The 26,559-nt window shown below is 44.5% G+C and overlaps 1 protein-coding gene across 2 annotated transcripts in view; it reads left to right on the top strand.

Annotated features, from left to right (window-relative positions):
• Positions 1 to 20,589, top strand: part of TMEFF2 (transmembrane protein with EGF like and two follistatin like domains 2) — a 213,335-nt gene extending 192,746 nt beyond the window's left edge. For both annotated transcript variants that reach the window (XM_064515115.1, XM_064515114.1), the window contains exons 8-11: positions 10,764 to 10,887; positions 12,775 to 12,933; positions 18,802 to 18,888; positions 19,294 to 20,589. In XM_064515115.1, the coding sequence (XP_064371185.1) occupies positions 10,764 to 10,887; positions 12,775 to 12,933; positions 18,802 to 18,888; positions 19,294 to 19,390 (467 nt within the window). In that variant the 3' untranslated portion in view covers positions 19,391 to 20,589. The remainder of the gene's footprint in view (positions 1 to 10,763; positions 10,888 to 12,774; positions 12,934 to 18,801; positions 18,889 to 19,293) is intronic.
• Positions 20,590 to 26,559: the final 5,970 nt, after the last annotated feature.

Below are 26,559 nucleotides of genomic sequence, written 5' to 3'. Positions count from 1 at the left end.
GACAAAAATCAATACCATCTTCATAGTTATAATGAATGTGACCCATAGCCTTTTTTTAGGATGACCACAAGCTTCCATCATATGTCTGAGGTCTATTTGCAAATATTGATTTATATTGCAAATTATCTCAAGTCATTTCATGTGGAATCTTAAGGTCTTGCAGTTTTGCTCCCCCTGCTCTGCTTGGTATTAAAGGTGCAGCTGTAGATCAAAATACATGCCCACAAACATTACCAATAGCCTAGGTTGCTAAGTTATAATGAGTTGTTTTAGGTTTTTTTAAGAATTTTAAGGAGGCGCTTTCTCAGAAAGCACTACTTTAGTTAAAACATTGCTTTGGAGTCAGAGCAGACTGTTTACTCAAAGAGAAAAAGAGTGGAACCTTCACATGCAAATATATGGCATTTCAAAATGTCAAATAGCAGCATCTACATATAAATAAGCTGCTCTCTGGATTCTGCACTAGCCAGGCAACTTTGATATAGAAATTAGATAGGAGTACACAAAGTAGAAACAGCAGGATACCACTGGGTGAAGTTTTGTGAGTTTTGTTCCTTAATGACTACTTAACTACATTAACTAATATTGCTCTATCACTGCACGTTAGACTAGGAACACTTCTGAATAACTGTTGTTTGGTTTTGGTGTTAAGTGTGTTGGTAAGTGCTGCACGAGACGGCCCTCCAAGGCCGAAGCTCTGCTGCGCAGCCTGGGTGCTGCCTCGGCTAGATGTAGAGCGGCGAAGAACCTCTTTCTGCAGACGCTCTGGCTCGGGCCCCCGGAGATAGTGCTGGAAGTGGAGGATGTGGTGTTACATGCTTCCTAGATAAATATCCCCCCTAGCCACCCTCTGCCTCATTCTGCAGGTCCTTGCCTCCTTTATCCACTCTGAAGGAGACACAGTTTCGTCATATGAAGACGCATCTTCTGTCTCTAACATCCACGTATTGGGATGATATTTCCGTTGCTGTTTAATTTGGTATTAAAGAGTAAATCGCAACTCTCAACCATAGCTCTGTTCCTCTTAGAGAGGAGGACTTGGTCCCACTGTGAATTTTCAAACACCTTTATCGTTGGCATGGAAAGTGAACCACCCTTTTAGCCATTGAGGGGAATTTCTCACAAAAGTGGTGAAATCGGCTCTGCTCGTGCTGTGCCACGTGCGGTGGATACAGCAGTCTTGTCTCTGCCTTCAGGCACACAGCCTAATTGGAGAGAACCTTACAAATCTCTAAACTGACACCAACTTTTTTTCAACACAGAATTACAATAATAATAAGATTCACTCATCCTCTGAGGGCTCTGTCATGAGCTGCCTAAGGAGATCATACACAGGAGAAAGACTGCTACTTTATTCCTTTACAAGAACTGCCTGTATGGCTGGTTTCTGAACAGGAGGAAAGCAGCTCCCATGGGGCCAGTAGCACTTCTCTTATATAGGGGGTCGGAGTGAAAGGAACATAAACTGCATGCCAAAAACCAAAGAATAGCTGAGTTAGCACAAAGAAGGATTTAATCTATTCTAGGAACGGAGTTAATGGAGTTTTATTCAATCCTGGAACAAAAGAAGAAAGCACAAACTGTAAGGCCCCCTTTACCCAAGGCTTCGATAAATCCACGGTAGGGCCCCACATCATTAAATCACAGCCGTAAAAATAATTCCAGGCCTGGAGATAACACCCTTACGGTGATAGCCTTAAAAAGCTCAATCTCTGTAGTTTACCCACAACAGTATTGAGAGGTGCTTTGCTTACAGTTAACAGAGAGACAATAAGGGGAGCTGAAGACCTTTTCGATTTAGCAGGCAAAAGCCTAACAGGCACCAATGTCTAGAAGCTGAAGCCACATTGTGTCTAACTAGAAAGCAGGCAAGTACCTTCAACATGCAGGGATTAACTGCTCTGTGAAGCTGCTGAAGGAAGAGGTCGATTTGTCATCTCTTGATGTCCTCAAATCAAATGTGGATGTATTTTTGAAAGATCTGCTTTAAACAACAACCACTGCTTTTACCAAAGGCCTTGTTAGGGGTAAATGGATGAAACGTGACGGTGAGGAAGTAGAGGAGGTCAGACAAAGTGAGTCAACAGCCTGTTCTGACCTTTAACTCCCTGGACGAAATGGTAGCCTTAGCGAGGTGTTGTGAGCCTTCCAGTGTGAGCACCTGAACATGTGAAAATGCTGGTTTGAAGAAACACTTCAGCCTGCGTGGCATTTTTTCTGTTCTCTTTCATCCTGGCTAATATTCCTGGCTGTTCTCATTCAGCCGCGTGAGCGATGGCTACTGGTGCCTACTTGTATCACTGTGCTACTTTCGAATTATATTGCACCTTGTATTGCAGTAGCTACCTAGTAGCACCTGCTCTTCCATGTAGGGGCCTCAGGTGCTAGGGGTCTATACAGTCCATAGGGGAAGGCACTCGTGCTTAGCCACTGACTATGGATGGACTACGACCAGTGGAACAACAAAGAAGGGTAAGACAAAGGGTTACACTTGCTTAGTTTTGAATAGACAAGTAGTCTTGTTATGTACAGGCAAAAAGATTAACAATTTGCCTAATTTCAAGCAGTCTTCTCAAATAATGAAGACACATTCACAGACTTTGTCAATATAAGTACATTTGGATTTCAAAAACTCAGAGAGAGCTTTAATATATATAGCATAGCCCACATATATATGCTGACAAGCTTAAAGTATTTTGTTCTCTGAACATCTGGGGATTATTAGTGTCTTAATTCATTAGTTTCTATTATTAATTATGGCAGCAGGCTGAATAATTACGATACACTGCTGCAAGAGACAGAGTGCAATACTTTTTTTTCCAAGTGTATTAGGACATCTTGCTGTCATCTTGAACATAAAAAGCACTAGATTATTTTCAAAAAGGAAAGTGGATGTTATCTTATTCCAGGAAACTCATTTGCATAGGGACATTTAAAATTAATAAATGACTGCTGTGTTGAGCAAGCTTATTTTGTGCCTGAGAAAAGATGTGAATGTAATGTAATTCATAAGGTTCCTTTTTTTTTTTCTTCTTGGTAAAGTAGCTAATATGGGGGTGGTATTTTTTATACCATATATGTGGAAAAACTGGCTCAAAGTTCATGCTTACAGTGGCTGCAGAATGAATTTGAGCGAGGGCTGTAACATAGTGGTGCCAGACATTTTCAACTGACATTATGGTGTCTTACTTCAACTATCTTTCAGGGAGAGTGGGCTGGTGAACTCCCTTTTGAGCTGCAGCAAGCAATTCCTCCTAAATTTTCAGTCCAATGCCTACCAAAATAGTAATTTTTAGGCAGGTTGCTTGGGCACATTCTCTACATTGCAAAGGGATGTTATATTTGCAAGATCAAGAGTCAACGTGTTAACAAGGTCTTAAAAGAACGTAACATCCTGTGTCAAGATAATTAATAGGTCAGGTAGGAGCAGCTGTTAATGACATGGTAGGTCTGTGCTGGTAGAAGATAGTTTGTCAACTGGAAGCATTTGTCAAGGGCAGGATGTCCAGATGTGTTGAACAAAGGAGAAATCTCTCACTCTATCTTCAGAGCCAGTACTGAGTTGGGATTTATCAGCATAGTTTTTCATTAGAAATAAGTAGGAAGCCTACTTAAGGACTTTACCCTCATAAGTTGCTGTGGGGCCTCAATTCTTGTTGCATACTACTAGAGGGAGGGGGAGGCACCAGAAAACCAACTAAAGCCATTCTGCACTTTTAGAGGTAAATAGTCTGAAAGGACACCATTACCATTTAATTCCTCCCGATTTTGCTGAGGGCCATTTGAACTTCTGTGGACATTGCAGAGTCAGCAGTTGCTGCTCTTTTGGGGTAAAAAGGAGCTGCTTCAGCCCAGCAATGTTTGCAAAGACTGAAGAGGAGTTACATAGACTCTCCCTGCGCTCATCAGTGATATTCAGACTCTCACTGCCAATGAATCACTGTAGCTCTTTCACAAAACTTATGACATCCCGTACCTTTTTTCCTCAGGCTGGTACTCTCTGGACCTTTATTTTGACACTTAAACTTCATAAACTTCATAAACTCTGTAACTTAAACTTCCCTCTTGCCTTATAGCATTCTCATTGCTGCCCTCCAAAATTCCTGCCGTCTTTCATGTATTCCTAGTAACACAGTGCTATGAACTGAAGGATTGTCTTGGAGCTCTCTCATAAACAGGTGTACTGAAATAGTCTCACCTTTTGGGGGGCTATTTCTCTTTTTTTAGGTCCTGCTCCAAATCAGATGGTAGACTTTTCTTTGCTTCCTTTAGAATAAATGCTTGAATGGAATAACAGATGGCTGGCTTTCTTACACACCCTTTTGGCCTATCAAGAGACATGTGTATGTGCTATATTTTCATCTCAGTGAAGCACTGCATTGGATGCTTGCATAATTTCAACTAAGAGTTGCCTCACCAAGTCTCTAGCTTGCAGAGCAGAAGCATTTTGTTAAGCAAGTTATCAGTTATTAATTTCATAAGCCCCAGCATTATATCCTGTAGAACAGTAAAAATGCTAACATGAAAATTTGCAGGCTGTGGCCTCCTGCTTTGCTTGCCTGAAATCACCTAGAAAGTTTCACTGATTCAAACTTAAGAAGAGCAGAATTATTAGCACTGCAGGATTGATTGTGAAGAACCTGGCAGTCAATTCTTGGATGTAAGAATCCTATTTTTGTCTAGATTTTTATCTATTTCATCCAAAATAGATTACAGGGACTTATGCCTGGAAGAAATTTTCTGGGTACTCCAGGCGATACTTCATATAATCCTCATCAAGGGCACTAATGGATTTATTCATTTGTCAGTGGAGCTACTCAAAATTTCCAGTTGTGTAACAGAAGCTCCAAGCTCCTTCAGATGGGAGTTGGAGACCTATTAGGGCTGCAGAGGGAAGCATTTGGCGGCATTGTTTTCAGCACTAACAGAGTCAGGTCCTGTGGCTGGACAGACTGTTTATGCTTTTGAACTTCAGCCTCCACTGAAAAATTTACATGGGAATCCTAATGATATGCATTCAGTTTCAAAAATCTTTGAAGCAAAGACATATGGCTAAACTTGAAATTAAAGTTAAAACATGCAAAATACATTTTAAACATGCAAAATACATTTAATAAATAATACATTTTAATCTTTAAAAAGATAGATTTATTTAATTTGATTTATTTAACACTTCAGAAGATAATCCATCATTAAAAGCAAGATCACTGAAATCAGCAATCTGTTATTACAGCGTTGACTCATTCCCAGTCGTGGACTCCAGAGCCCGGACAGAAACATGTTGGCTTCCCTAAAACGCATGGAGAGTAAAAAGCGGGGGCCTTACAACCTCGCCGCTCTCCAGGATTCAAGCATCTAACTCCCAGTGGGAAAACAGGCCTTCTCTCGCTCAGGACTGGTAGTACTGAATCCTCTGCTGGAGCAAGGCACCCCAATATCACTTCTTCTGAGAGCAAAAGAAGCCAATGTCCTGATTTTCTCATTTAAATAGTCAAAGGGCAGTGGGGGGTTAGTCACAGTAGCCAACTCTCAAGCCCCAATTTACGCACCCCAGTGACAGGGCTGGTTGTCTCAGGATCCTCCGCAGAGAGGCTGGACAGCAAGTCTTCAACTAGGAGACTGCTCCCGTGAGCGAGAAGATAAGCTGCTTCACTCTACACAAAGTAGTATCTGGCCTCACTGCATTTCAGAATGATCTGTTTTGACTAGTATATCTGGCATTATAAACTATCATGTCATGTTCTGGCAGTAACAAAAGAGGTGCACAATATGAAATGTCATGTTAAGATAAAGAAATGCAAAAAAATGTTGCAAAAATGCAAAAAATGATGGCTTCATCAAACTGACATTCTCTATCAGAAAAATGCTTCAAGAAAAAAGTTTCTGACTAAGGTTGATCTGGAGGGTGTCTTTTTAAAATAAAAAGGGAAAGCACGTTGAGAAATGTGTCAGGATTTACATTTGTTCAGAGATAGGAAAGGCTGATCCTGTCAGTCCAGTTTTTGTCTTTAGGCTTTAGAGCTTCTGTTTAATCTCTGTGTCAACTTTTAGCCATCAGAAAAGGTATGAATTTGTCTTTTTGGTGAAAATAAAGCTTTCACACATAGAGGTCAGCAACAATGCAGCAAGTCTAATATTTGAAGAGGAGCTACTAAATTTAACATTACTGAAACTTTGACTAACTTTGAATTTAGTCTGTATCATTTCTCTGTGAATACTGATCTACTGCGCTTGGAAGAAAATAGGTATATTTTAGCCTTCCTCTTTTTAGATATAAGCTTGGCATTGCAGAGGGGGTCCTTAGTTTAGTGATACCATAACTGATTAGTGAGGCTCACCTCCAGTATTGAATTTATGAATAATCTGAAATTATAGTAAGGGGGGAAATCTTGATTTATCTCAGTTCATGCCTAATACTCAGTTTTAATTTCTTGAACTTTGTAAAGGTCTTTTTATTTCATTCTTAATTTAAACATGGTTTTCTCCATATCTTCTCTTTATAGAAAATGTTTTTGATTTATGGGTCTTGTTTGATAGTTATTATTCAATGCTGTAAACTCTGTGAGGCATTTGTGACAGTTACTATCTCATGGATGGCCGTATTATTGAAAATTGCTCAGTGGTATTTCTTTCAGAAATGGAGGCAGTTTGTTCATCATGAGAGAACTTTTAAAGCATATCTTGGTGTTTGGGTCTCTATTTTCAATCTGCAGAGTCGTTTGGTTAGTGAAAGAAATAACTCATTTCGAGGCAGGGGAGATATTTTGGGTGAATTCAAAATGTGCCAGAAGAGGTGGGGAACTTCTTAGTCTGAACTAAAGTATGCCTTTATTGTGCACTGTCTTTTGAACAACCGAAATGGCAGATCAAGCGAAAAAGTTTTCTACCTCTTTACCTTTATGCTCAATTCCTAACTGGTTTAGAGGAGCTGTCGGTCAAAATGAGGGATGACAGACAGTTCATGTCTAAATGCGATGATTTCCTCCTTGCCAGGTTGTAAGTGTTCTCACATGAAGTGTTAGTAAATCTTGGGCCATTTAATTTTTGATTCAGTGAAGTATTTTCCATCATAACATTACACTTACAGGTGCAATTACAAGTTCTGCAGGATCCTAGGTTTATCTAACAGTATGCTAGAGACCCTCTCCTTGCTATGGGAAAACATAGTTTCTAACCACAAGATTGCAGGAGGGAGGAGAATCACGGCTTCCGTTAGCCGGCCCTCTGCCTAGGCGCGATGGGGAGCACCTGCAAGTACGGGAGGGGCAGTGGTACTCCTGTCAAGCCCTAGCTGATTAGTCTGCTCTAATGATGATCATTTCTCTCACCATTTTGAAGTCTGCCTTTTAAAAAAAAAGAAACCAAGTGGTATCTTATTGTTTCAGTAATGCCGCAGGCTAATCCGAGAGAGGAGGGAGTCTGACGTTAGTTGGTGATGACGCACAGGCATCACGGAGACCTCAGAGTGCCCCAATATCTGGAAGGTTGGAGACACACACACACACACACACACACACACACACACACACACACACACACACACACACACACAAGCACATACGCACACAATACTTATTCTTCAGAAAGGGCGCAAACTCCCACCCTATAATGGAAGGTTTGAAGGAAACTGCATGATTTTTTCCAAAGTAGAAAAAATGCGTACTAATAAGGATTGCATATTTCTTTCTGCAGTTTTCAGGACAGAAATATTATTAATGCCAAACACAGAGGTCCAACACATCCAGAAACCATCAGGCATGATACCCAGCATGATTGCTGCATGGGTGTGGAGCGCAAAAAGTCCTGAGCACATCAAGATTTTCCCGTGTGCACTGGGCAAGTCCATTGATCACTGGCATGTGTTGTACATCCTCTTTTTTCTGTTCCAGTAAGGTTTCCAGGTGGAGAAAAAGGAACATATGTAGAGTCCTGACTGGATGATAACCCTCTATATCACATGCCAGTAGCCAGTGCCTCACCCTCAGGGTAAAAGGTAGCCAGCAATGTTTAGCGCCAGACCAAATGGACTGTCTGCTCCCACCCCTTCCCAGTAGCAGGTATTCCTAGAGACGGTCTCTGGGGAGCTGGTAACATGTCTCCCGTCAGCCCCTCCTGTCTCTGCCTTCCAAGAGGCAGCCACCAGCCCCAAGCGCAGGAACCACTACTGCACCGTGACGCCCGTGTCTACGCTGCAGTGTCACCAGCAGCCGTCCTGGCTACCTCGCGCAGCCGTCCCAGTGGTGGCACAAGCCGAGGACCCGGAGAGAGATATGTGTAAAAAGATGCAGTAATGGAAGTCACTAAGGTAGAAGTAGCCTCACAGAAAGCTAACTGTGGCAAGTTGTCAAGTAGGCTAACGCGGCTTCATTCGGTGTCAGTTTGTACCTGTCTGTGTATCCGCAGACTGGGGTATCTAATGGAAGCACAGAAATAAAATTTCCTCTGTATAACAAAAAAGACTAAAATCTCTTAGCAAAGCAAGTACTATTCCTGTGCACGTGGAGCATTATTCAGTTTATGACTTTGTAAGCCATGCTTTCATGGCTGCTGCAAATTTTTTCCTGAGGTTAAGAGAAAACAGATCTAGGTCCACAAAATAAGTCCAGTAATACTTCCTTCCGTCTCTTCATCCCTACTTTCTTTATCTTTCTCAAAGAAGAGAATTTAGCACTTCGTCCTGAAATGTCTTAAAAGTCCTAAAGATGAAAGAAAAATTAGTGGTCTCAAAAGGGTTGTACAGATTGCCCTCTCAGTCTTGTTTCCTGGGAGCTCATCCCTATCTATTTTAACATAAGGACAACAGAAACAACTTTATTAGTGTAAGTTTTTTGAGACTCGTAGAACGCTCCTTGGACAGTGGTGACAGGAAAGAATTTCATTATGAGGCTCTGGATCTTGGATCTGCCACACGCACTTTCCCAAAGGTATGCCTACTGCTGGCAAACTGCCTTAGAGACAGAACATAAAATGCAAATTTTTTTACAAAATTCAGGGACTTCATCTGGAAGATGCAAATCCTTCATCTTGTTTCTGTGCCCACTCTTTCCTCAGTGAAACTTTTATTTTACTTTAATTAATCATAACTAGATAATACTGGTACAGATCAGACTGGAACAGAGAAGGCTTCACACTGTGAAGCACTTCTGTTGACTTCAGGAAAGTCAACAGAACCAGTCAGAACGTGTCTTAAGAGGTCTCCGAAGGGACCATGGTCACAGAGGAGCAGAGTACTGGTGGGTTTTTTACCTTTGGCCTGAAAAAAAATCCTTAGGATTAATAAAAATGAAAGTTCTGTTCCACCTGGTGGGAAATTTAAACCAAAAAAAAATGTTTACCAAGTGAACTTTTTTTACTGTTTTTAGTGTCATAAATATTGGTTAAATTGAAGAATTTGGTTTTAGTAATTATGAAACATTTTATTTAGCGTATGACGTCTGTCAAATAAAAGAGGAATACATGCTAACTTGCATTTCAAACCAACCAAATGACCATGTCATTCTGAAAAGGGATGTTAGAACAACTTTGACACTCACCCTGTTTTCGAAGACACATGGCTCAGCCTGCATTTCCTCGACTCAGCAGCTCTGAGATGTCAGGTACTCCCAGCACTTTGGTTGCCTGACTGAGGCTCTCCCACTCTTCCAACAAACCTATGTAGCTGAGACAGGACGGCAGTTTTCTTCTGGCCCTCTGGCGTGACTTGTCTCCCTCCTGCGTCTCCTGAGGACGCTGGCTCAAAACCGGCTCCCTCGCACGCAGGTTGTGCTGGGCTCTGGCCTTCCCCGGGTGAGCGAGACGGCGTGTGGTGCCTCTTGCTGCTCACCGCCTGATACCAGGCAGGCTGACAGTCTACACGGCAAACATAATTGTAAGGAAGTGGAAAAATCTGAGAAGTGAGTTCCGAAATCCCTAACCCAGGTCGAGGGCTCTGAATGGGTTCGCCACGGGTGATGAGCAGCCTGGTGTCCCACAGAATTCACGTGCATTTACTGCCAAGAGCACTAGGCATTTCAACCCAATATGTAAATGTTAAACACATCCCTGTTTTGAAATAAAATGATGCCTCCACTTTCCTGGCTACGTGGAGGGAAATATTTTCCAGGGTTTACAATCTCGGTGACTATTTAACAGCCACAGAAATAGACCTACACAGTCAAGGCAGTTTAGAAGGTCCCAGGAAGTTTCCTCAGCCCCTGCGGTGGGACGGGGCCAGCGCTCGGGGATGCAGGCGTGCCCCACGGCATGGAGGAAGCATGCAGCACTGACCGAACTGCAGCTCCTGACTCCTGCTCCTCTGGTTTAGCCACAAAATTATCTTTGTGAACATATTGTATTGAGTCAATGAATATATTGTAATGGTATATTACATGCAAATGTTCAGAGTCTTCCTTGCCTCGCCTGAGTATGAGGAGGCAGTCTGTATAGGATAATGGAAATGATTAGGCATTTTTCATGTGCTATTCTGTAATCAGTTTTTGAATAGTCAAATTAGTTTTTTCTGGTGCCTCATTTGCAATAACTTGACAGGAATTAGATATGCAAAAGAATGACAGAAAACCTTACAAAGGTTTGCATCTACACTGGATTATTTTATTCCTGCCTGAGCACCTGTTTTAAGGTGCAAAATCTTACTCTTTCTTCACATAAATTAGATCTTTCACATCTTGCCCCTTTGATTTTCCTCTTTTTAAAATTGAGTTCTTTCTGTGGCTTCCCCTTACACTGCTTTGTCAGGTTAATGCTCTTTTCACCTGTCTTCACAGAGAATGCAAATAAACTGGAGGAGAGTGCGAGAGGGATCTACATCCCTTGTCCAGAGCACTACAACGGCTTCTGCATGCACGGGAAGTGTGAGCACTCGACTAATATGCTGGAACCGTCTTGCAGGTAACCCTTGTCCTACCAAGGAGGGAAAGCTAAACCCATGAAAATGACGACTTACAAAAACACTTAATCTAGATGAACTATGGAATATAATGGCAACCATCGCCCTTTGTGCTGTAAAACCCATTAGACTTAAATTATTCAACAAAGTCCCCATTTTATGTGGCAAAACTGTATTGAATTATGCACAACGTTAATTGATTATAAAAACACTCAGTAACCTGCAGTTATATTTAAATATTTCGGAAAACACTTCACAAAGCGCGAAGACAACAAGCAGGTAGCCTCCTCAGCCTGACGCGGTGAGATGCCACCTAGCGATATTCCCCCCACCGTGGACGGAGTGACGCTTGTGGGGCAAAGGGCCGGCGAAAGCCGCTTCCTCCCCGGCTGTGCCCGGTGGGACTTCAGAGGAGACTAGGGCAGGGAGAAGGCGAAAGCGTGAAACGGTGAAAGCAGGTGTTTCAGCAGTGAATGCCTCACTGCAGAGGTTAGGATATTACTTCTGAAGTCCCATCACCAGCCCAGTGGCAAAGAAAAGGATTATTATGCATGAAGCAGCATTTTCCCAGGACACGGGGCTGGGAAAGCAGAGATAAGGGCCAGACCATTCCCTCAGGGCCTGGTACGAAGGACAGAGCCTCAAACCCACTTCTCCTAGCTTCCAGAAATAGCCAGGGTCCATTCTGCTCTTTCTACCTGCTGCGTGTTTGGTTTTTCATTCAGCTGGACAGTGTCCTTTCCTCAAACTGCTCTTACAGCAAACAGGTGTAGGAATAAAATGGAGGAGAAGGATGGAAGCTCGAAGGCCATGGTGCCACCAACACCTCTGAGAGAAGGCCCAGACAGTCTGGCTAAGTCTCTTATTGTTGCTACTGTTGTTGATCTGAAAGTCCTTGATTTTAGCTTCTTCCTGCTTGGCCTTCTTCGCAGAAACAAGGCAAGGGCTAACATGGGGAAACTGCTCTCTGTTCCCTGGGCAGGGGAAGTCACAGAAGGGAGATGCTGGGCCTCAGGAACGGGAAGCAGTGAGCAGTGCAGCAGGCAGCACTCTGATGGAGGGGTGCAGGATCAACAGAGGAGTTTTTAATAGCAACCAGACAAAATGTAAATGATGTATCCACTTGCAGGAACACCTAATCACATTACATATGGAGCTCGGATGATTGCTTATCACCTCCTTAGAGGTAATCTGCATAAGGATCCACAACTAGATGGCTTCTTACCCTCCCCCACCTCCCCAAAGAAAGAGAGAAATCTAAAATATGTTATGCAGAATGCTAAATGGATTTTTATCCAACATACAAGTAGTTCCACTTGATGCTGGATGAGTCTTATCACAGTACAGTCCTAGTCCTCCGAGCACCTCCAGGGAGTAGCTCAGTGTTGTTGCCACAACCCTGTTGCCCACTTCTGAAATAATACGTTTTGCTCTAGCTGCTTTTCCACAGCCTTGGGCTGTGTGCCATTGCTCTGGTACAGGGGACCATAACGGCAGAGGCAAGGCCCTTGCCGTCTCCTCTGCATTGCGGTAAAGCCACCAACAGTGGCCCCTGCCTAGCCTGCTGGGAAGAAAAGGGATTTCTCTGAATCCAGGTGATCCCATGCTGCTCAAGAGAGGTACTACTGGCAGCTGGCGTAGTTCTCGCTCGCATTTCCCTGTGCAGAGGAACGGACTGGGGTAGCACCAGGCCAGGCTCAGACCTACCCCGTTCTGTGTGCTAAGCCCAGGAGGTCTCCAGGCACAGGTGCTCTCGCTTGTCTGGGGGGCATCCTGCAAAAAAAGCACGTAAGCACAGACTTAGGCCACTAATTCTCGAGATAATTTGTTTCACAGTTCTTCAAAAACAGTAGTTATAAAGTAACTGGAACAAATGTTTTTCATTTCAGATGTGATGCTGGCTATACTGGACAACACTGTGAAAAAAAGGACTACAGCGTTTTATATGTGGTTCCAGGTCCGGTACGATTTCAGTATGTCTTAATAGCAGCTGTGATTGGAACTATCCAGATTGCTATCATCTGCGTTGTAGTCCTCTGCATTACAAGGTCAGTATCTCTGTTATTTTGCAATAGAAAAAGAAAGGGGTCTTGTTTTACTTGCTTTATGAATTGATTACACAGATTTCTGCAGTGACACTGCTGATAACAAATACTATTTAATTCACAAAAAAGAGAAAGTATTGTCTGGTCCCACTAGCCAGTGCTGCTTTATTATTGTAACTGTATTTTCACTTACAGCTTAAACTTAGGTGGCAACAATACCTACAGCAAATGAAGTTTCCTATTCTGTATTCAGATGCTTGGACAAATGTGTTCATATAAATAAGGGGAATATAAATACAGCAGCTGGATCAACACTTACTAAATAAAACTAATCATATCTTCATCTGGTTTCCTCAAGGGCCTATTCCCATAGTCCTAATCAGGCAAAGCATACAAACTTTTAAGCCTGTTTGCAGTCCCATTGATTAAATGATTTCATTAGGCTTGTACACATGTTCAAAGGCACCCTACATGTTTAAGTTCGTCACTAGATGATGGCACACCTAGCCATGTATGCTTTATTTTTTTTTTAATGAGTAGGAAAGATTTATTAGAATGGAAATGACAGCCCCAAGGTAGTTGAGAATGAGAGGTATAAAGGCAGTCCTTCCCCTCCTACAAGTGCCACTCTACTTCCCCACTAAACTGATTTTCTTATCTCTGGAAGGGTTCAGTCAGGGTGAGTTCTGAATTCAGGCTTCTCTCAGAAATCACAAGGCTAAACTCACTCAGCCAGCTGCACTGAGAAATCGTTCTTTTAGAAATAAATTTCTTTTAAAAACTCAAGAAAATAAAAACCAGGTATCATATCTCTGAAGAAAACAAAATCTCTAGGATATTTCAGTGCCTATGTTGCACTATCTGGCTGGAGGACAAGTGTAGCATTTGCTCCTGGAAAAGAGAAAAAAAAAAAAAAAACCATAAATCCTTCTCTTGCCTAAACACATAAAGCAAAATCATATGATGAAACTTAGCTGCTTTCTGGCCAAGCTAACCATCAAGTCTGGCCTCAGTAGTAGATGCCAAAAGAGGCATTAAATGACCTTGTGGTGGTATTCACAGAAATAATTCAAAAAAAGGAAATAGAAAAAGGAAATAGTAACTGGTAATGGAGGGGGGGAACCTCTATATCATTTCTTCAAGTGACTCTAGTTTGTCAACTTCATGCAGTGAAGCAAAGTACTTTATACTGAAGAGTGGAGACAGTAGCCCCTGAATGACTGCTTCTTGCTCAATAGATATACTCTAAGATCTCTGGTATGCTAACGTAAATTACCCATCACACTGTTTTCTTACATAGATGTTACCTTTTCCCTCACACTTTGTAACCAAGTTAATTTATGATTTCCGACTTTTTTCTGTAGTGCACATAATTACTGCAGAGCATCCGCCGTCCTCATGTAATGATTAGAGATATATTTGCAAAAGTATACACATAAGTGGCCTAAGAGAAATCCATGTGACAAGAGAGGGCTTATGCATAAGTAATTGAGTATTTTGAAGTCATCTGCTTTGGAGAACCTGACTCTGCTGGTTTGAACTCGTGCCTTGAACTCTTGAATATACCACGCATCCCCCATAAGATTCGTAGCAGAAAGAAGGGAAACTCGACTCAGTCAGAGGCCAGTGCAGCCAAATGCTTTGCTGCTGATTTCAGTGCAACTTCACTTAATTGATTTATGAGATGAATTTTGTGCACTGTGTCCAAACCCTGCATTTGAGCCACATAGGGATACCATTGTAAATCATTTAGTTATCATTACTGTTCTTGCTATTAAAATCATACCTGAAATAGTGCAAATATACATGGTGTCCTCCACAGCTCAAAATATCTTAGCAGCAGCTGCTGAGCACTTTCAGAGCTGTTGTTCCGCGGACACATTAATCTGAATAAATTCGCTGAAAGGGGCTGCCCGCCCTTGCCCTTTCCCTTGGCGCCTGGTCTCTTGGGTTCCTGCCGATGCTTTAGGCCAGCAGTAGCATTTGTGTAGCCACACAAGGAACCCAATCAGGGGACAGTTTCAGCTGAAAACTCAACCAACAAAACGGGTGACTTGTTTTTGCATGGCTCGGTTCCTTAATGAGCTTGACCACCTTGCTACAGATCGCTGGTGCCAGCAGAAGGGAAGCAATGAGAATGAGCCCCGGGGTGGAGGAGCAGGGAACCAGCGTCACAGCAGCAGGGAGGGAAGGCGTCAGAGCACTGTGAGGCATGCTCGTGGTGAGCGCACTCCCCGCACCAGGGGACTTTTAGCTTAGAGATAAGGCAAAAGAGAAGCAACGATATAGGTGGAGGAGGATGGTAAATAATAAAGGTATGGCCTAGTGTAATAATGACTCTCAGCAGTTTTCTTTATGGCTTTGCACTTTTAGTGCTTCCATTATATTTAGTCACAGCAGCTTATTTATGTGAAGAAATAACATGATAAAAATTGAATGCGTAATGTGTTTTACCTGCTATGAATCACGTTGTACGTAACGCAAGCTAGGGAGCAAGCTTCAGTTGATGGAGGGCAGGCAGCCTGTGCTCCAGTACCTAGTTTACACTGATATAACTGCTGTGTTCATAAATGAATCCATCCCCCACACAGAACATTACAAAGAACTTTTGATTGAAGAGTTAAGGACCAAGGAAAAGCTGTCACTCAATTTTTAGCAGATGACTAAGTCTGAAAAGCTGGTTAAATGCCAACAGCCCTCTTAAGAAACCCAGATGCACTTCAGACCCAACATAGATGTTAATCTTATAGCATTGCATTTAAGCAGTTGTCATGTAAGTACTTGAGGAGCCTTGGCCCTGGGACCTTTGTATATCTTTGCTTCCATCGGTTGGTAGAATAGTATATTATGCATCAAAAAGGGTACTTTTGGTTAGCAGATACTTTTTCACAATCTTAATTGGTGTAATATCTACATTTAAGGGAATTTCTGCAGAGCTTGGAATACGTGACCATACAGGTACTCTCAGTGTCAGTTTGGGGACTGCTGCTGTCAGATACACATTTCCTTGCTTCCAGCGGGAACATCTGTATCTGTCATTCTGGAAAATAGCATGGCTGCATCCCCGGGGACCTCTGACCATCCTGGTCATCCCGCTTCACCAGGCATCTCCATGTGTCATACTAAATCCATCCAATTTTGCCCTGGTACACATAAGCTCAGGCTCCGCAGCTGAGCACCCCCTTGTCCCCCAGGCCTGTTTCCCCAGCCCTGCTTTGCTCGGTTTGCCATGGTTCAGGACTTGGCCCTAGAGAAGAGCAGGGCTGTGCTCACCTTCCCGAAGCCGCACGCTGCCTCCCTCCTACCTAGGGACGTGATGAAGACCCCCGTTTGCTAGGCAGAGGTCTAAAGGCACACAGGCTGTAACTGACCCCCTAACTGCTCTGATCAGTGTGCGGTGTGCCTGATATGGATATGTAAGCCCTTTTTTTTTCTTTTTTTCTTTTTTTTTCTTTTTTTTTCTTTTTTATTTTAATGTTTCTTCTCTGTGCACCCAGCCCAAGACCAGTGTCTGCTGAGGACGCGGTCCAGGTGGAGAGGCCACGTGCTGCTGTGCCCAAACTCTTCCTAGCCTTGCAGCGCAGACCTGCAGTTTGGCTGTAGAGTTGAGGCTGGACATCACATGGGGTTTGCTTGTGCTTTTGCTAATCTCTTTTTACAAGCAGCTTAAATACTCATCGTTTGGGACATAGCGGGAACCCCTGATGCCCTGGTCATGATATTTTGCTGACGGCACTACACCAGGATTTAGCAGTGCTGTGCTTGTGAGATGCCGGTGCTCTCCCATGCACATCCCTGGTGTGTAATCATCTCCCTCGTCCAGCGGGCACGAGAGGCTGCTCGGGGACCGTCTGGGCCGGGAGGCTGTCAGCGCGCACATGACGTGCGGCTCAATGAATCAGCTCTGTGTTTGCTAACAACAGCTCCTTGACTCACTCAGAAAGTTTGATCGCCTTTTTAGGCACATGCAGTGAATAATGAGTTTGTCATGAAATCATAACTAGCTGAAGTCTGCATTCGTTTCATACTGAAAGCTTTGCCGTAACCTCAGCGAGCCCTGCAGATGCAGGCTTATTTTTCCTGTAGTAACGGCAGCAGCCTCCTCACTGCTTCCCAGAAAGGCATGAGGCAGAATATAGCGCTCCGCTATACTGTTATTTCCCATGAGGGGGTGGTCCCAGCAGCTTGAAAGTGAGACACGTCAGGACAATCTGACCCATATTTTGTTGGACACTTACATAATCATATTTCAGGACTTTGAAACGCTTCCTAAATCCTCATGCTGTTGCTCTTATTTAGCCTCTCACTTGGCATCACAACACTTTAGCATCATTTCCATTCAACAAGGAAAAAGCCTGTAGCCTTTTTAAGGGGGCACTACAATTTCTTCTGGCTGTACTTTGCTGTTAGAGCAGTTTTTGGCACCGGGCTGAAGGCCAGTGCTCTGGGCTCCCAGGGCACTAGGAGAGGGCAGGCGCTGCACTGCCTGCAGCCCCAGGGTGCCACAGAAACAAGGCCTGGTGCAAGCCTTTGCCCAACAGAGACGTGAGTTACCACACCACAAAGCGATTTTTTTTCCCCCCATGTCTGCATGGTTTTTGGTGTATTGTAGGGCTTTCTATCGTGCTACTCTAAGAGGGTGTTTCAGTCTTTCTTGCGCTGCTGCCCATGCAGAGGGCAAAGCAAAGTGCGCCCAGGGCAAAACCCTTACCGAGCGCCAGCTGAGGAAAGGGGACAAACACATGGCTGCATTGGGAATAGCTTGTTCCCCGTCCTGTGCAAAATCTGAACTCGGTGACCCTGGGAAGGGACTGTTTTTATTGCTAGCCGTCTTTCTGTAGCTCACTATTTTCCTATTAGTATCACAAGCACAAGAAGTGCAAACATCTTTAGAGGCTGTTGGTCACCCTGCTGTAGCTCTGCCTGCCTGGCAGTTCGCTTAGAGCTCCCTGCAGCCTTCACCTCGGGCGAAACGTCTCCCTGCTTTCTGACTAAAGGTGCCTTTTCAGGGGAGGAAACCGCAAACATGCTATTATCTTTCCATTAGTGGGAAACACTTCTGAGCAGCCCCCATAGCTGATCCAGCTTCAGGTAAAAGCTTGAAACATGCCCCTGTCGAGGGGCACTGTAGGGCCTTGTCCGAGGCCAAAGAGCTGTGCCTTTGCAGCCATCCAAAGGAAAATAAGATTCTGCCTTTCCAGGGCAATTTCTTTCTGAAAGAAAGCAGCTATCTGTGACTGAGGCGCATAGTGCGGTGCCGGCAGCCGCACGTAAGCTAGCCGCTCGCTAATGACCGCAGCGTGGACAATTTCCATGGAAACTAATAGGGATCGTAGCTGCTTAGCTCTTTGGCAAGTCAAGCCATAGAAACATTTACTACTCGCGCCTGCCTGGGTCCACTTGGTCACTGGCTCACAGAGCGAGGATGCCTAGCAGGTGAGTGTGAGATCAGCCTGCATCTTCCACCTGCAACTTGCTGAAAATAATTCTTTTATTTAAAAATGACTTGAATTACAGCTGAACTACAGCTAGGAAATGTGGTGCAGCATGGGCTGTTGCACCACAGCAGAGTCACCACCACTCACCGTTAAGCCGTTTCTTTGTCCTAAGAGTGTCTAACCGTATGAGCTTAAATGTCTCCTCCCATTTTTTTTGTTTACAGTATGTTTCATGCTTTTCTTGCTGACAATAAACAGTGAGGCAAAGTATTCTTGACATTAGCCAGGTCGTCTTCTTGTTTCATTGAAGAGGAAATCTGATGAGTGCCAGAAAGCTCCCTCTGTAGCATCCCCATCCTTTCCTTACTCCCCGCACCATTTTTTAAGCAGATCCATGCTAAGCACTGTGTATTCATGCAACTCTTTTTTCCAGGAAATGTCCCAGGAGCAACAGAATCCACAGACAGAAGCAAAACACAGGGCACTACAGTTCAGACAACACAACAAGAGCATCGACAAGGTTAATTTAAAGAGCGCATGTTTCCACAATGGCAAAACTAACTGCAGAGAGCTTGGACTACAAAATACAGTATTATAGACAAAAGATTAAGACAAGATCTACACATGTTGCCTTGCATTTGTGGTAATCTACACCAATGAGAACATGTACTACAGCTATATTTGATTATGTATGGATATATTTGAAATAGTATACATTGTCTTGATGTTTTTCTGTAATGTAAATAAACTATTTATATCACACAATATAGTTTTTTCTTTTTCATGTATTTGTTATATATAATAAATACTCAGTGATGAGAAAAAAAATTGGCTTTCTTAAATTTGCTGTATCTCATAGCTGTGTATAGTCTTGGGATATTGTACATGGACACTAACAAATTTCTTCTTTTTTTTCTTTTTCCAGTTCTAGTGGCAATTTTGAGTCTACTGAACTCAGTAGTAGGGTTTTGAGTTGGTCCAAGATCAGCGACAATTATGGATGTGGGAAAGGTGAAGAATAATTTAACCTACATTGAGGAGGGATAAAATATTTCAGATCCGGAGTCAACTACATTTCATCAGCCTTCTTCTCCCATATCATCTATCTTTACTCCCCCATAGCTTAGGAAATCTTTGCTTTCTAAATTAAATCATAACTGAAGGGGAAATGGAAATTCTCAATAACTGCCATGGGAGTGCCGGGGGGGGTAATGTTTCTATCTGGGAGGGAATTAGGTAACTGTCAAGGTGAACCGTAAGCGAACATGTTGCAGAATCTTCAATTCCTGGGCACTGGAGTGAATGAAAATTGCTTCTTTTTGTTGATTGAAAATTATTAGGTTAAAAAAGTTAATAACATAATAACAGCTGAAATGCCAGCACCGTTTGTACCTCATGAACTTGCTGATATAATTTATTTTTTCAAAGAGAAGGTGAAAACCACTCACAAAATACCTTATGAATAACTTTATGGGTGACCCAACTCCATTAAATGTAATGGAACTCCAGTGTTGGCTATACCTCAGGAAAATAAGGGCATGTGTTTTGTCACATCCACAAGGTAGACAAGATGCCAAGTTATTTCCATGGTAGCTGAAAGTCTCCAAAACACATCCTTTGAGAAGATAATATTCTGGTTTATGCTATGAATTTTTAAGACAACAGAGCTATACTGAAAGGCAGAGTGTGATAACTTCACTCATGTTGGATAACATCCACTCCACTAATTGACTGCTGCAGTAGTAGTCACACTAAATAACATAACTGAACTGAAAAAAAAAAAAAAAAACCTTGCAACTCTTCATTGTGCTGCTCCTTTCCAAAGGGACTTTGCCTAAGCAGAAACTACTGATGACAAAAGTCAGGAATATTTGTCACTGTTGTCACCACACAGCAAATTACGTTTGGGTCGCAGTGAGAAAGGGGGTTGCCCATGGTGGTGGACCATGTGTGTCTCCATGTCCTGCCTTCAGCATCGGCCTGCTCACTCGCAGCAGTCGCCACCAGCCCCACCAGTGACCGGCCATCAGACCTGGCCTTTAGACATGGGTGAAGTCATATTACTACTCTAACATGCTTTTTGTTTCTTCCCCACTCCCGCCCCAAGCCTGCTTTAAAGTGAATCCATTGCATGATGTTCACATGGTCTCAGTTTTTGTCTTGTTCTGGGTTTCTTGGCTTTTTAAAGGTAATAAAAGAAGACTGGCAAGAGCTGCTTGCAGGCACCTGGTCTGTGCTGATTGATGGGTGTGGGAGCGCGGTGCTTTTGCAGTCAGTGGGGCAGACGAAGGCCGCGGGTTTCGGCTGAATGACTGGCAGCGTCTCTGGTTGCTGGGCTGCTGGCCCTGCAGAAACCATCTGCTTCCAAAAGGTGTGGGGTGGGGGGAGAGGGAGGGGGGTGGAGGGTGTTTTGCCATTCCCCACTCATGACTGACCTTCCCCATCTCTGTGTTTGTCAATGCTTATTTTCAAATGAGAAAGCAGATAACCAGGCTGGGTAGGAGTGAGCAGCAGGAGGACAGCGAGCAGGTGTGATCCTGGCCCCTTGGAGCGGCAGGGACACCGTCAGGCTCAAAACGGGGGGGGGGGCAGAAAAAAAAAAATCACTGTAAAATCCTTCCCCTTTGTAGGAGTCAAAACCATTCCTTGCTGTTTCTGTCAGGCCGTGGCTCTTCCCCACGGAGGGTCAGCGGCGACAGTCCAGCCCTGCCTCGTAGGAGGCGAAGCCAGGCGTAGCAGAGCCTGACTCCCTGCGCTTGAGCGGCACAAGAGAGCTTCAAAGGAGACTTTGCACGTTTCATTAATTAAACTAGTACCTACGTGGTGCTATAATACCCCTCTTACGATGCCGCCATCAGCTAAACACGGCGCGGTGACGGCAACGAGCGGGCGGTTCAGCGGCGCTCTGCAGCCTGAGGCTGAAGGTGAGACTGGAGGCAGCAAACGCGCAGCTCCGCCAGGCACCAGCCACCCTCTGCCTTCGTGTCTGTCTGGGGCAGGGCTTCGCTCCGACCCGCTGCCCCCAGCTCCAGCTCCGATGTGGAGCAGAACCCAGATTTGTCAAAGCCTTCACTGGACTCATGTCTGGAAATTTTATATTTCAGTCACTTATATTAGATATAGATAGCAAATGTTCACATATATGCACAGCTACACAGCTGTAGCAATAAACCTAATTAAAATCGGCAAGGCCTGGCCTGCCCTGGTCTCATCTAGAACAGCACAGCACAGCAGTGAAACCAGGAGTCCAACACACTATCTATCTCCAAACTTTTTCAAGTTATTTGCATCTCACTTACTCTGTAGAGCCATACTTAAGTCCATAAACAGCCTAAATTTTAGAGGTATTATTAGCTGCTGTGCCTGTCACAAACCTTTCACACCTCTGAAAACAAGGCCAGGGTTTAAGTACGTGCTACAGACTCGAGGGCAGAAAGGGGAAAGTGGTTTTGTTTTTAATGCACAGGAGACAATTCGCACTGAACATCAAAGACCTCTTTAGGCCTTTAAAATTTTACCTTCAACATGCTAGTAGGGGTATGCAGCTCGGAAAATGATAGTGTCTCAGGGTGGTACTGAGAGCAGTGGAGCTTGCTACATAAAACATATGCAGAACTTACTTATACCGAATACAGTTTGGGAGAACCAGATTTTGTTTTGCTTTTCTTTTCTGAAAGAACAGTAAATTCCATTTCTTTAGGCAGCACTGGAGGGGTGAACGTCTTGGGGCAGGTTAAAATTTCACCAGATGAAGGGAGGAGGGTTTGGCACATGGTAATCTGGCTGGGGTGAAGCCCTGGGTGGGGACCGGGCCATGCAGCGACGCGACGCCCAGGTCCCCGCTTGGCGCCGTCAAGGCACGCTGACGCTGCGCAGTTTGGCCATGTCTCAGTGCCCTCTCACCCCAGCTAAGCAAGGCCCATTACACATACAACTAGATACTGTGCTCGTTATTTTTTGTGGGGCAGGGGGAGGGGGCATGGTTTTTGTGTGGCCTGCTTGCTACACGAGCATCCTGCCCCTGGTGCTATGAGGAAACCTAAGCAAGCCTTCAGCCACCGCGAGCGCAGCCCGCCGCCTTCGAGAGCCTTTCGCACCAGCTCGGTCCCACGGCTGCAGTGAGAGCGGGGTTTTATGTGCACGGGCAAGGCAGCCAAAGTAAGCAAGTGTTGCAGGCTCGTAGTGTAACTGCGCAGTGCATTACCAAAAAAGGCACTGTGCTGGCTGATGTTTATGGAAAACAAATCCACAATCTGATTGCCTGGAGATATATGGGTCAAAGCTGCCAAGCAGAGCTGACTATTCAGGGGTATTGTTTAAGCTGAAAGAGACTGGGAGCAAGAGAAAAATTAATTTCTTAGGCACCGGAGTTAAGAATTAAATAGGAGGCAAAGCTCAAATGCGCGACCCATCCGATCCCCAGGTGCAGGAGGCCAAGCCTGCTCCACTGGCCACTGCAGCGCCTGCTCTCACCATTTAGAGAAGCAAGACACGTAATTATCAGGTAACGTGAGGACGGGTCTAGTGACATTTATCTCTTTTGCCTTCTCCCACCCCAAAGTGTGCACTAGAGGACAGTTCCTGGGTCTCGCCATCTTGATGGTTTTCCTTAAAGTCAAATCAAAGCAGATGTTCATTATTATTCCTTTGCAGCCAGTGATGGCCAGACAGGAGTCACATCATTACGTTATCTGCCCCCATCAGCTCACAAGCACAGGAGGCAGGACGTCCTATTTTAGCCGCTGTTCTGGTTAGCTTGTGTCCCTCGCCACGACGAGGAACCTTCATTACCTCAAATAAAAATACGCTTGGGCTGGCCTTCCTCGCGCCAGGAGACATCAAAGCCTCTCGGTCAGCATCACCTCTGTCTGGGCAGTGCAAGATCCAGTCAGCCTTGCAGACGCGTGCCAGATGCCAAACTAGATTGCTGGGAGCCAAAGATGCCAAAGAATAAAATGCTGTCATCTACCACACGCAGGTTAACCAGGGGCAGGAGTGAAGCCGGGCAGAAGGTGAGTGCAATACGCTGCCGCCTCCTATTTTCCAGCTCTCAAAAAGCCTCATCTTCAAAGAGCTCTCTAAAGCTTCTTTGAAAACAAAATGATTAAAGGCTATCTTTTCTCTCATCCAACATCAGACACATCTCGCGCCGCATCCTTGCTTTCACCCCTTATTATGCATGCAGCTTCTCTGTAGCTGCGAGTTTTGCGTTTGGATGGAAGTTGCAACCCAGAATTAAAAGCCAAGTTCATTACCGCACATCAAAGCACGCGCCCGCGCTGGCCACCATGTCCTCACCATGCCCTCGCGCTGTTCAGAGGTATGTGGCTGCGGGAAGAGAGGGCGGCTGCACGGTGCTTATAGCCCTCAGTCCCTGCATGATCGTAAGGTAAACTAGGGCCTGGAAAGACCAAGTTTTGTGGTGGTGCGGCTTTCTTCCCGCTCCAGAGCCATCGATAACTTGAACTGGACTTAAAGGGAGTTGGACATGCTCTGGACCGTTGCAATTAGGTCTTTAAAGCCTTTTCATTGTCATTAATATTTTATCTGTATTTACAGACTAGATGGGCCACAACCTCGCTGATGAGGCCTGTTAAATGTGATCTCTTTGCCGGGGAAACGGCAGCTCTGGGGTTTTCGCCCAGCACGTAAGCAGCAGCCATTACGGGATATTAGCTGGTAAAGTGGCGATCTGCAGACTCATTCCACTAAAATCAGCCTTTAAGGACATGGAAGGAGATAAGTGTCAAACACAGCCTTGCCTCGAGGCTCTACGGCAATGAGTCTTCAGTATGACATTTTGGATTCAAATGCTTTTTGTATTAGGTGCATTTAATTTGTTTTAGTTTCAGTTTAATTAACAGTTTTGTCAGAGCAGGAGGGCTGTTGAAAACAAAGATCCATTTTTAAAAAAAAAAAGCAGGATTTTTGTCAACTTTTTTTTTTTTTTTTGCCATGTTGAATGTGAGCCACAAAGCAGTAAAATATTCCGCAGTCTCGCACAGAAGCAGCCAAGGCTGCATAATAAAAAAGCATGCGAGGAATCTGATCTATAATGCTAACTAGACGGCATTAGCCATGGCTTGTAAATAAAACGTAAGTACTCCTTTGATGAGCTTAGGAAGCGCACGCCCCCAGATACCAACCTTTTTCTTCTCGATTTCATTCACCTCTTCCATTATGACTTCTGATTTTTTCTGGGCGGTAGGAGTCACGAAATACCCACGCTGGTGGCCGCCAGAAGCACCCAAACCAGAGCGCGGCCGGAGCCGGGGGCCGAGGGCAGCAGGAACGGTATTTCATAAAACAACTCACCAAAACCAACAACTGCCGACGCGACCTCGAGCTACTGCTGTCCTCTGGCTCATTTTTCTCAGGTCAAAGCACTTTAGCCTTTCATCACCCAAACATGAAATAAAAACGATTTAAAGGTGAAAAATGTTAACAAAATGTAGTAACACCTCATAAAATTGCAGTGAGAGAAGCTTTTGAAAGGGGCTTGCTTTACATCGGGTCACTGGTAAATGAAGTATAATTATTCAGTATAAATTCCTGCTTCTAAATGCAAATGCACAGGAGGGAACATTAGCATCTGATGTGGAACCGGGGCAACGCCGGTTTTTATGGCAAGGAGCTTTCAGCAGCGTATGGAAGAGCTGAGAGGTGAAGAAAAGCCCTTTAATGGGACCTGAATTAGAGACTGTAGGTAGTGCTTCCTGCATGTTTTACATTTTCAAATAAAAAGAATCTTCTTGTTCAATGGTTAATAAAAATGATTAGTGCTCCCAGGGCAGTGATCCTGACAGACGCAGGGCGTGCTGGAGGGACCCTCTACAAGACACCAGAGAAGATGACAACTGATTTTTCTCCTGTCGCGTACATCTCTACCAGCATTTGCAAGTTAATCTGTAATATAATTATATGTTGCTGCTGTCGCAGAAGCAGAGCACGTGTGGTGGGACGGTGCCTCGCCGCTGCACCTGGCAGCGAGCAAAGGCCCCGGCCATCCTTGTACAACGACAACTACGTGTTTTTTAGCATTTTTCAGCCCAGACAGTGTCAAGTCAGCCCCCGGCCTGCAGCCTGCTCTTGCACCCCAAAGGCTGGTGGGAACTTGGCTTTTCCAGCTGCTTGACTAAAAAAAAAAAAAAAAAAAAAAAAAAAAAAAGGAGATGCCAGCACCTTGACAGCTCTGCAATCTTGCGCTGACGGTGAGCCCAGTGCGAAAAGAGTTTGTCCCAGTTTGGCTTTCATTATGCTCTACGTGCACCACGTAGAGGATTACGGTCAGTAACAGCTGTCTAGGAAATAAACTCTATGCAAGCAACGGGTCAAGAGAAGCAGCAATAGCGAATGCCTGCCGAGCGGCGCACAGCCCGGGCTGCGCCACCAAGACCAACGCTGTTTGCTCGGCCGCAGGAGGGAGGGAGCCTTGTGCTCCCCAGGTCCCTTTCCTGCTGGTGGGAGCGCGGTGCCGGGGCCGGCTGCCGTCCCCGCTGTGCCCAAGGGGTCCTGGGCACCCCCGAAGCCGCCCTCGGGCCCCACGCCGGCGCTTGCCTGCTTCCCCGCTGCGTGCCGGTGGCTACAGCCACGGCGAGCTCAGGCGTCTCTCCTGGTGGGCGTCCTCATGGTGGGGAGACGCATTGCGTTGCCTGTAAAGTGAGTCATTTGGTTTATTAAACACTGCTAAAGGGTGCCCTGAGGTCTACGCACATGTGGGACCATCAAGTAGAAATGGTTATTATTATGGTTATTATTAGTCATAGTCATTTTCCCAGCGCTATGTCTCGCATCCAGCTGTCTTGCTGTCTATCTATCTCCTGAACTCTGCGATGCCAACACAGAACTGCTATGAAGCTGGACTAGTCCAAGTCCGGCTTCATGCAGTGAATAAGCAGAGCGTTTGCGCAGAAATATATATAATTTTAAATATAAAGGCAAACGAATGCAAGGGTCATAGTTGGATAAAAATGAATCGAGCAGTGCATAAAAAAGACAACAGATTAGGGATGACAACATTTTTCGTTTAAGTGTTCCATCATTATTAATTCATTTGGTGCTCTTTATGATAATACCGATCATTTGGAACCCATTTGGTGTTTATGTGGATGTCATCGCTACTTCTGTAGATATTCCAAAGTAATTCTGCATTAATGTGCTATTAAAAATTGTTACCAGCCAGTACCTTCAT

Source organism: Dromaius novaehollandiae, chromosome 7, assembly GCF_036370855.1.
Source record: "Dromaius novaehollandiae isolate bDroNov1 chromosome 7, bDroNov1.hap1, whole genome shotgun sequence".
Lineage (NCBI taxonomy): Eukaryota > Metazoa > Chordata > Aves > Casuariiformes > Dromaiidae > Dromaius > Dromaius novaehollandiae.
Note: the sequence above shows the minus strand (reverse complement) of the source record. Positions and strands in the feature narration are given on the sequence as shown.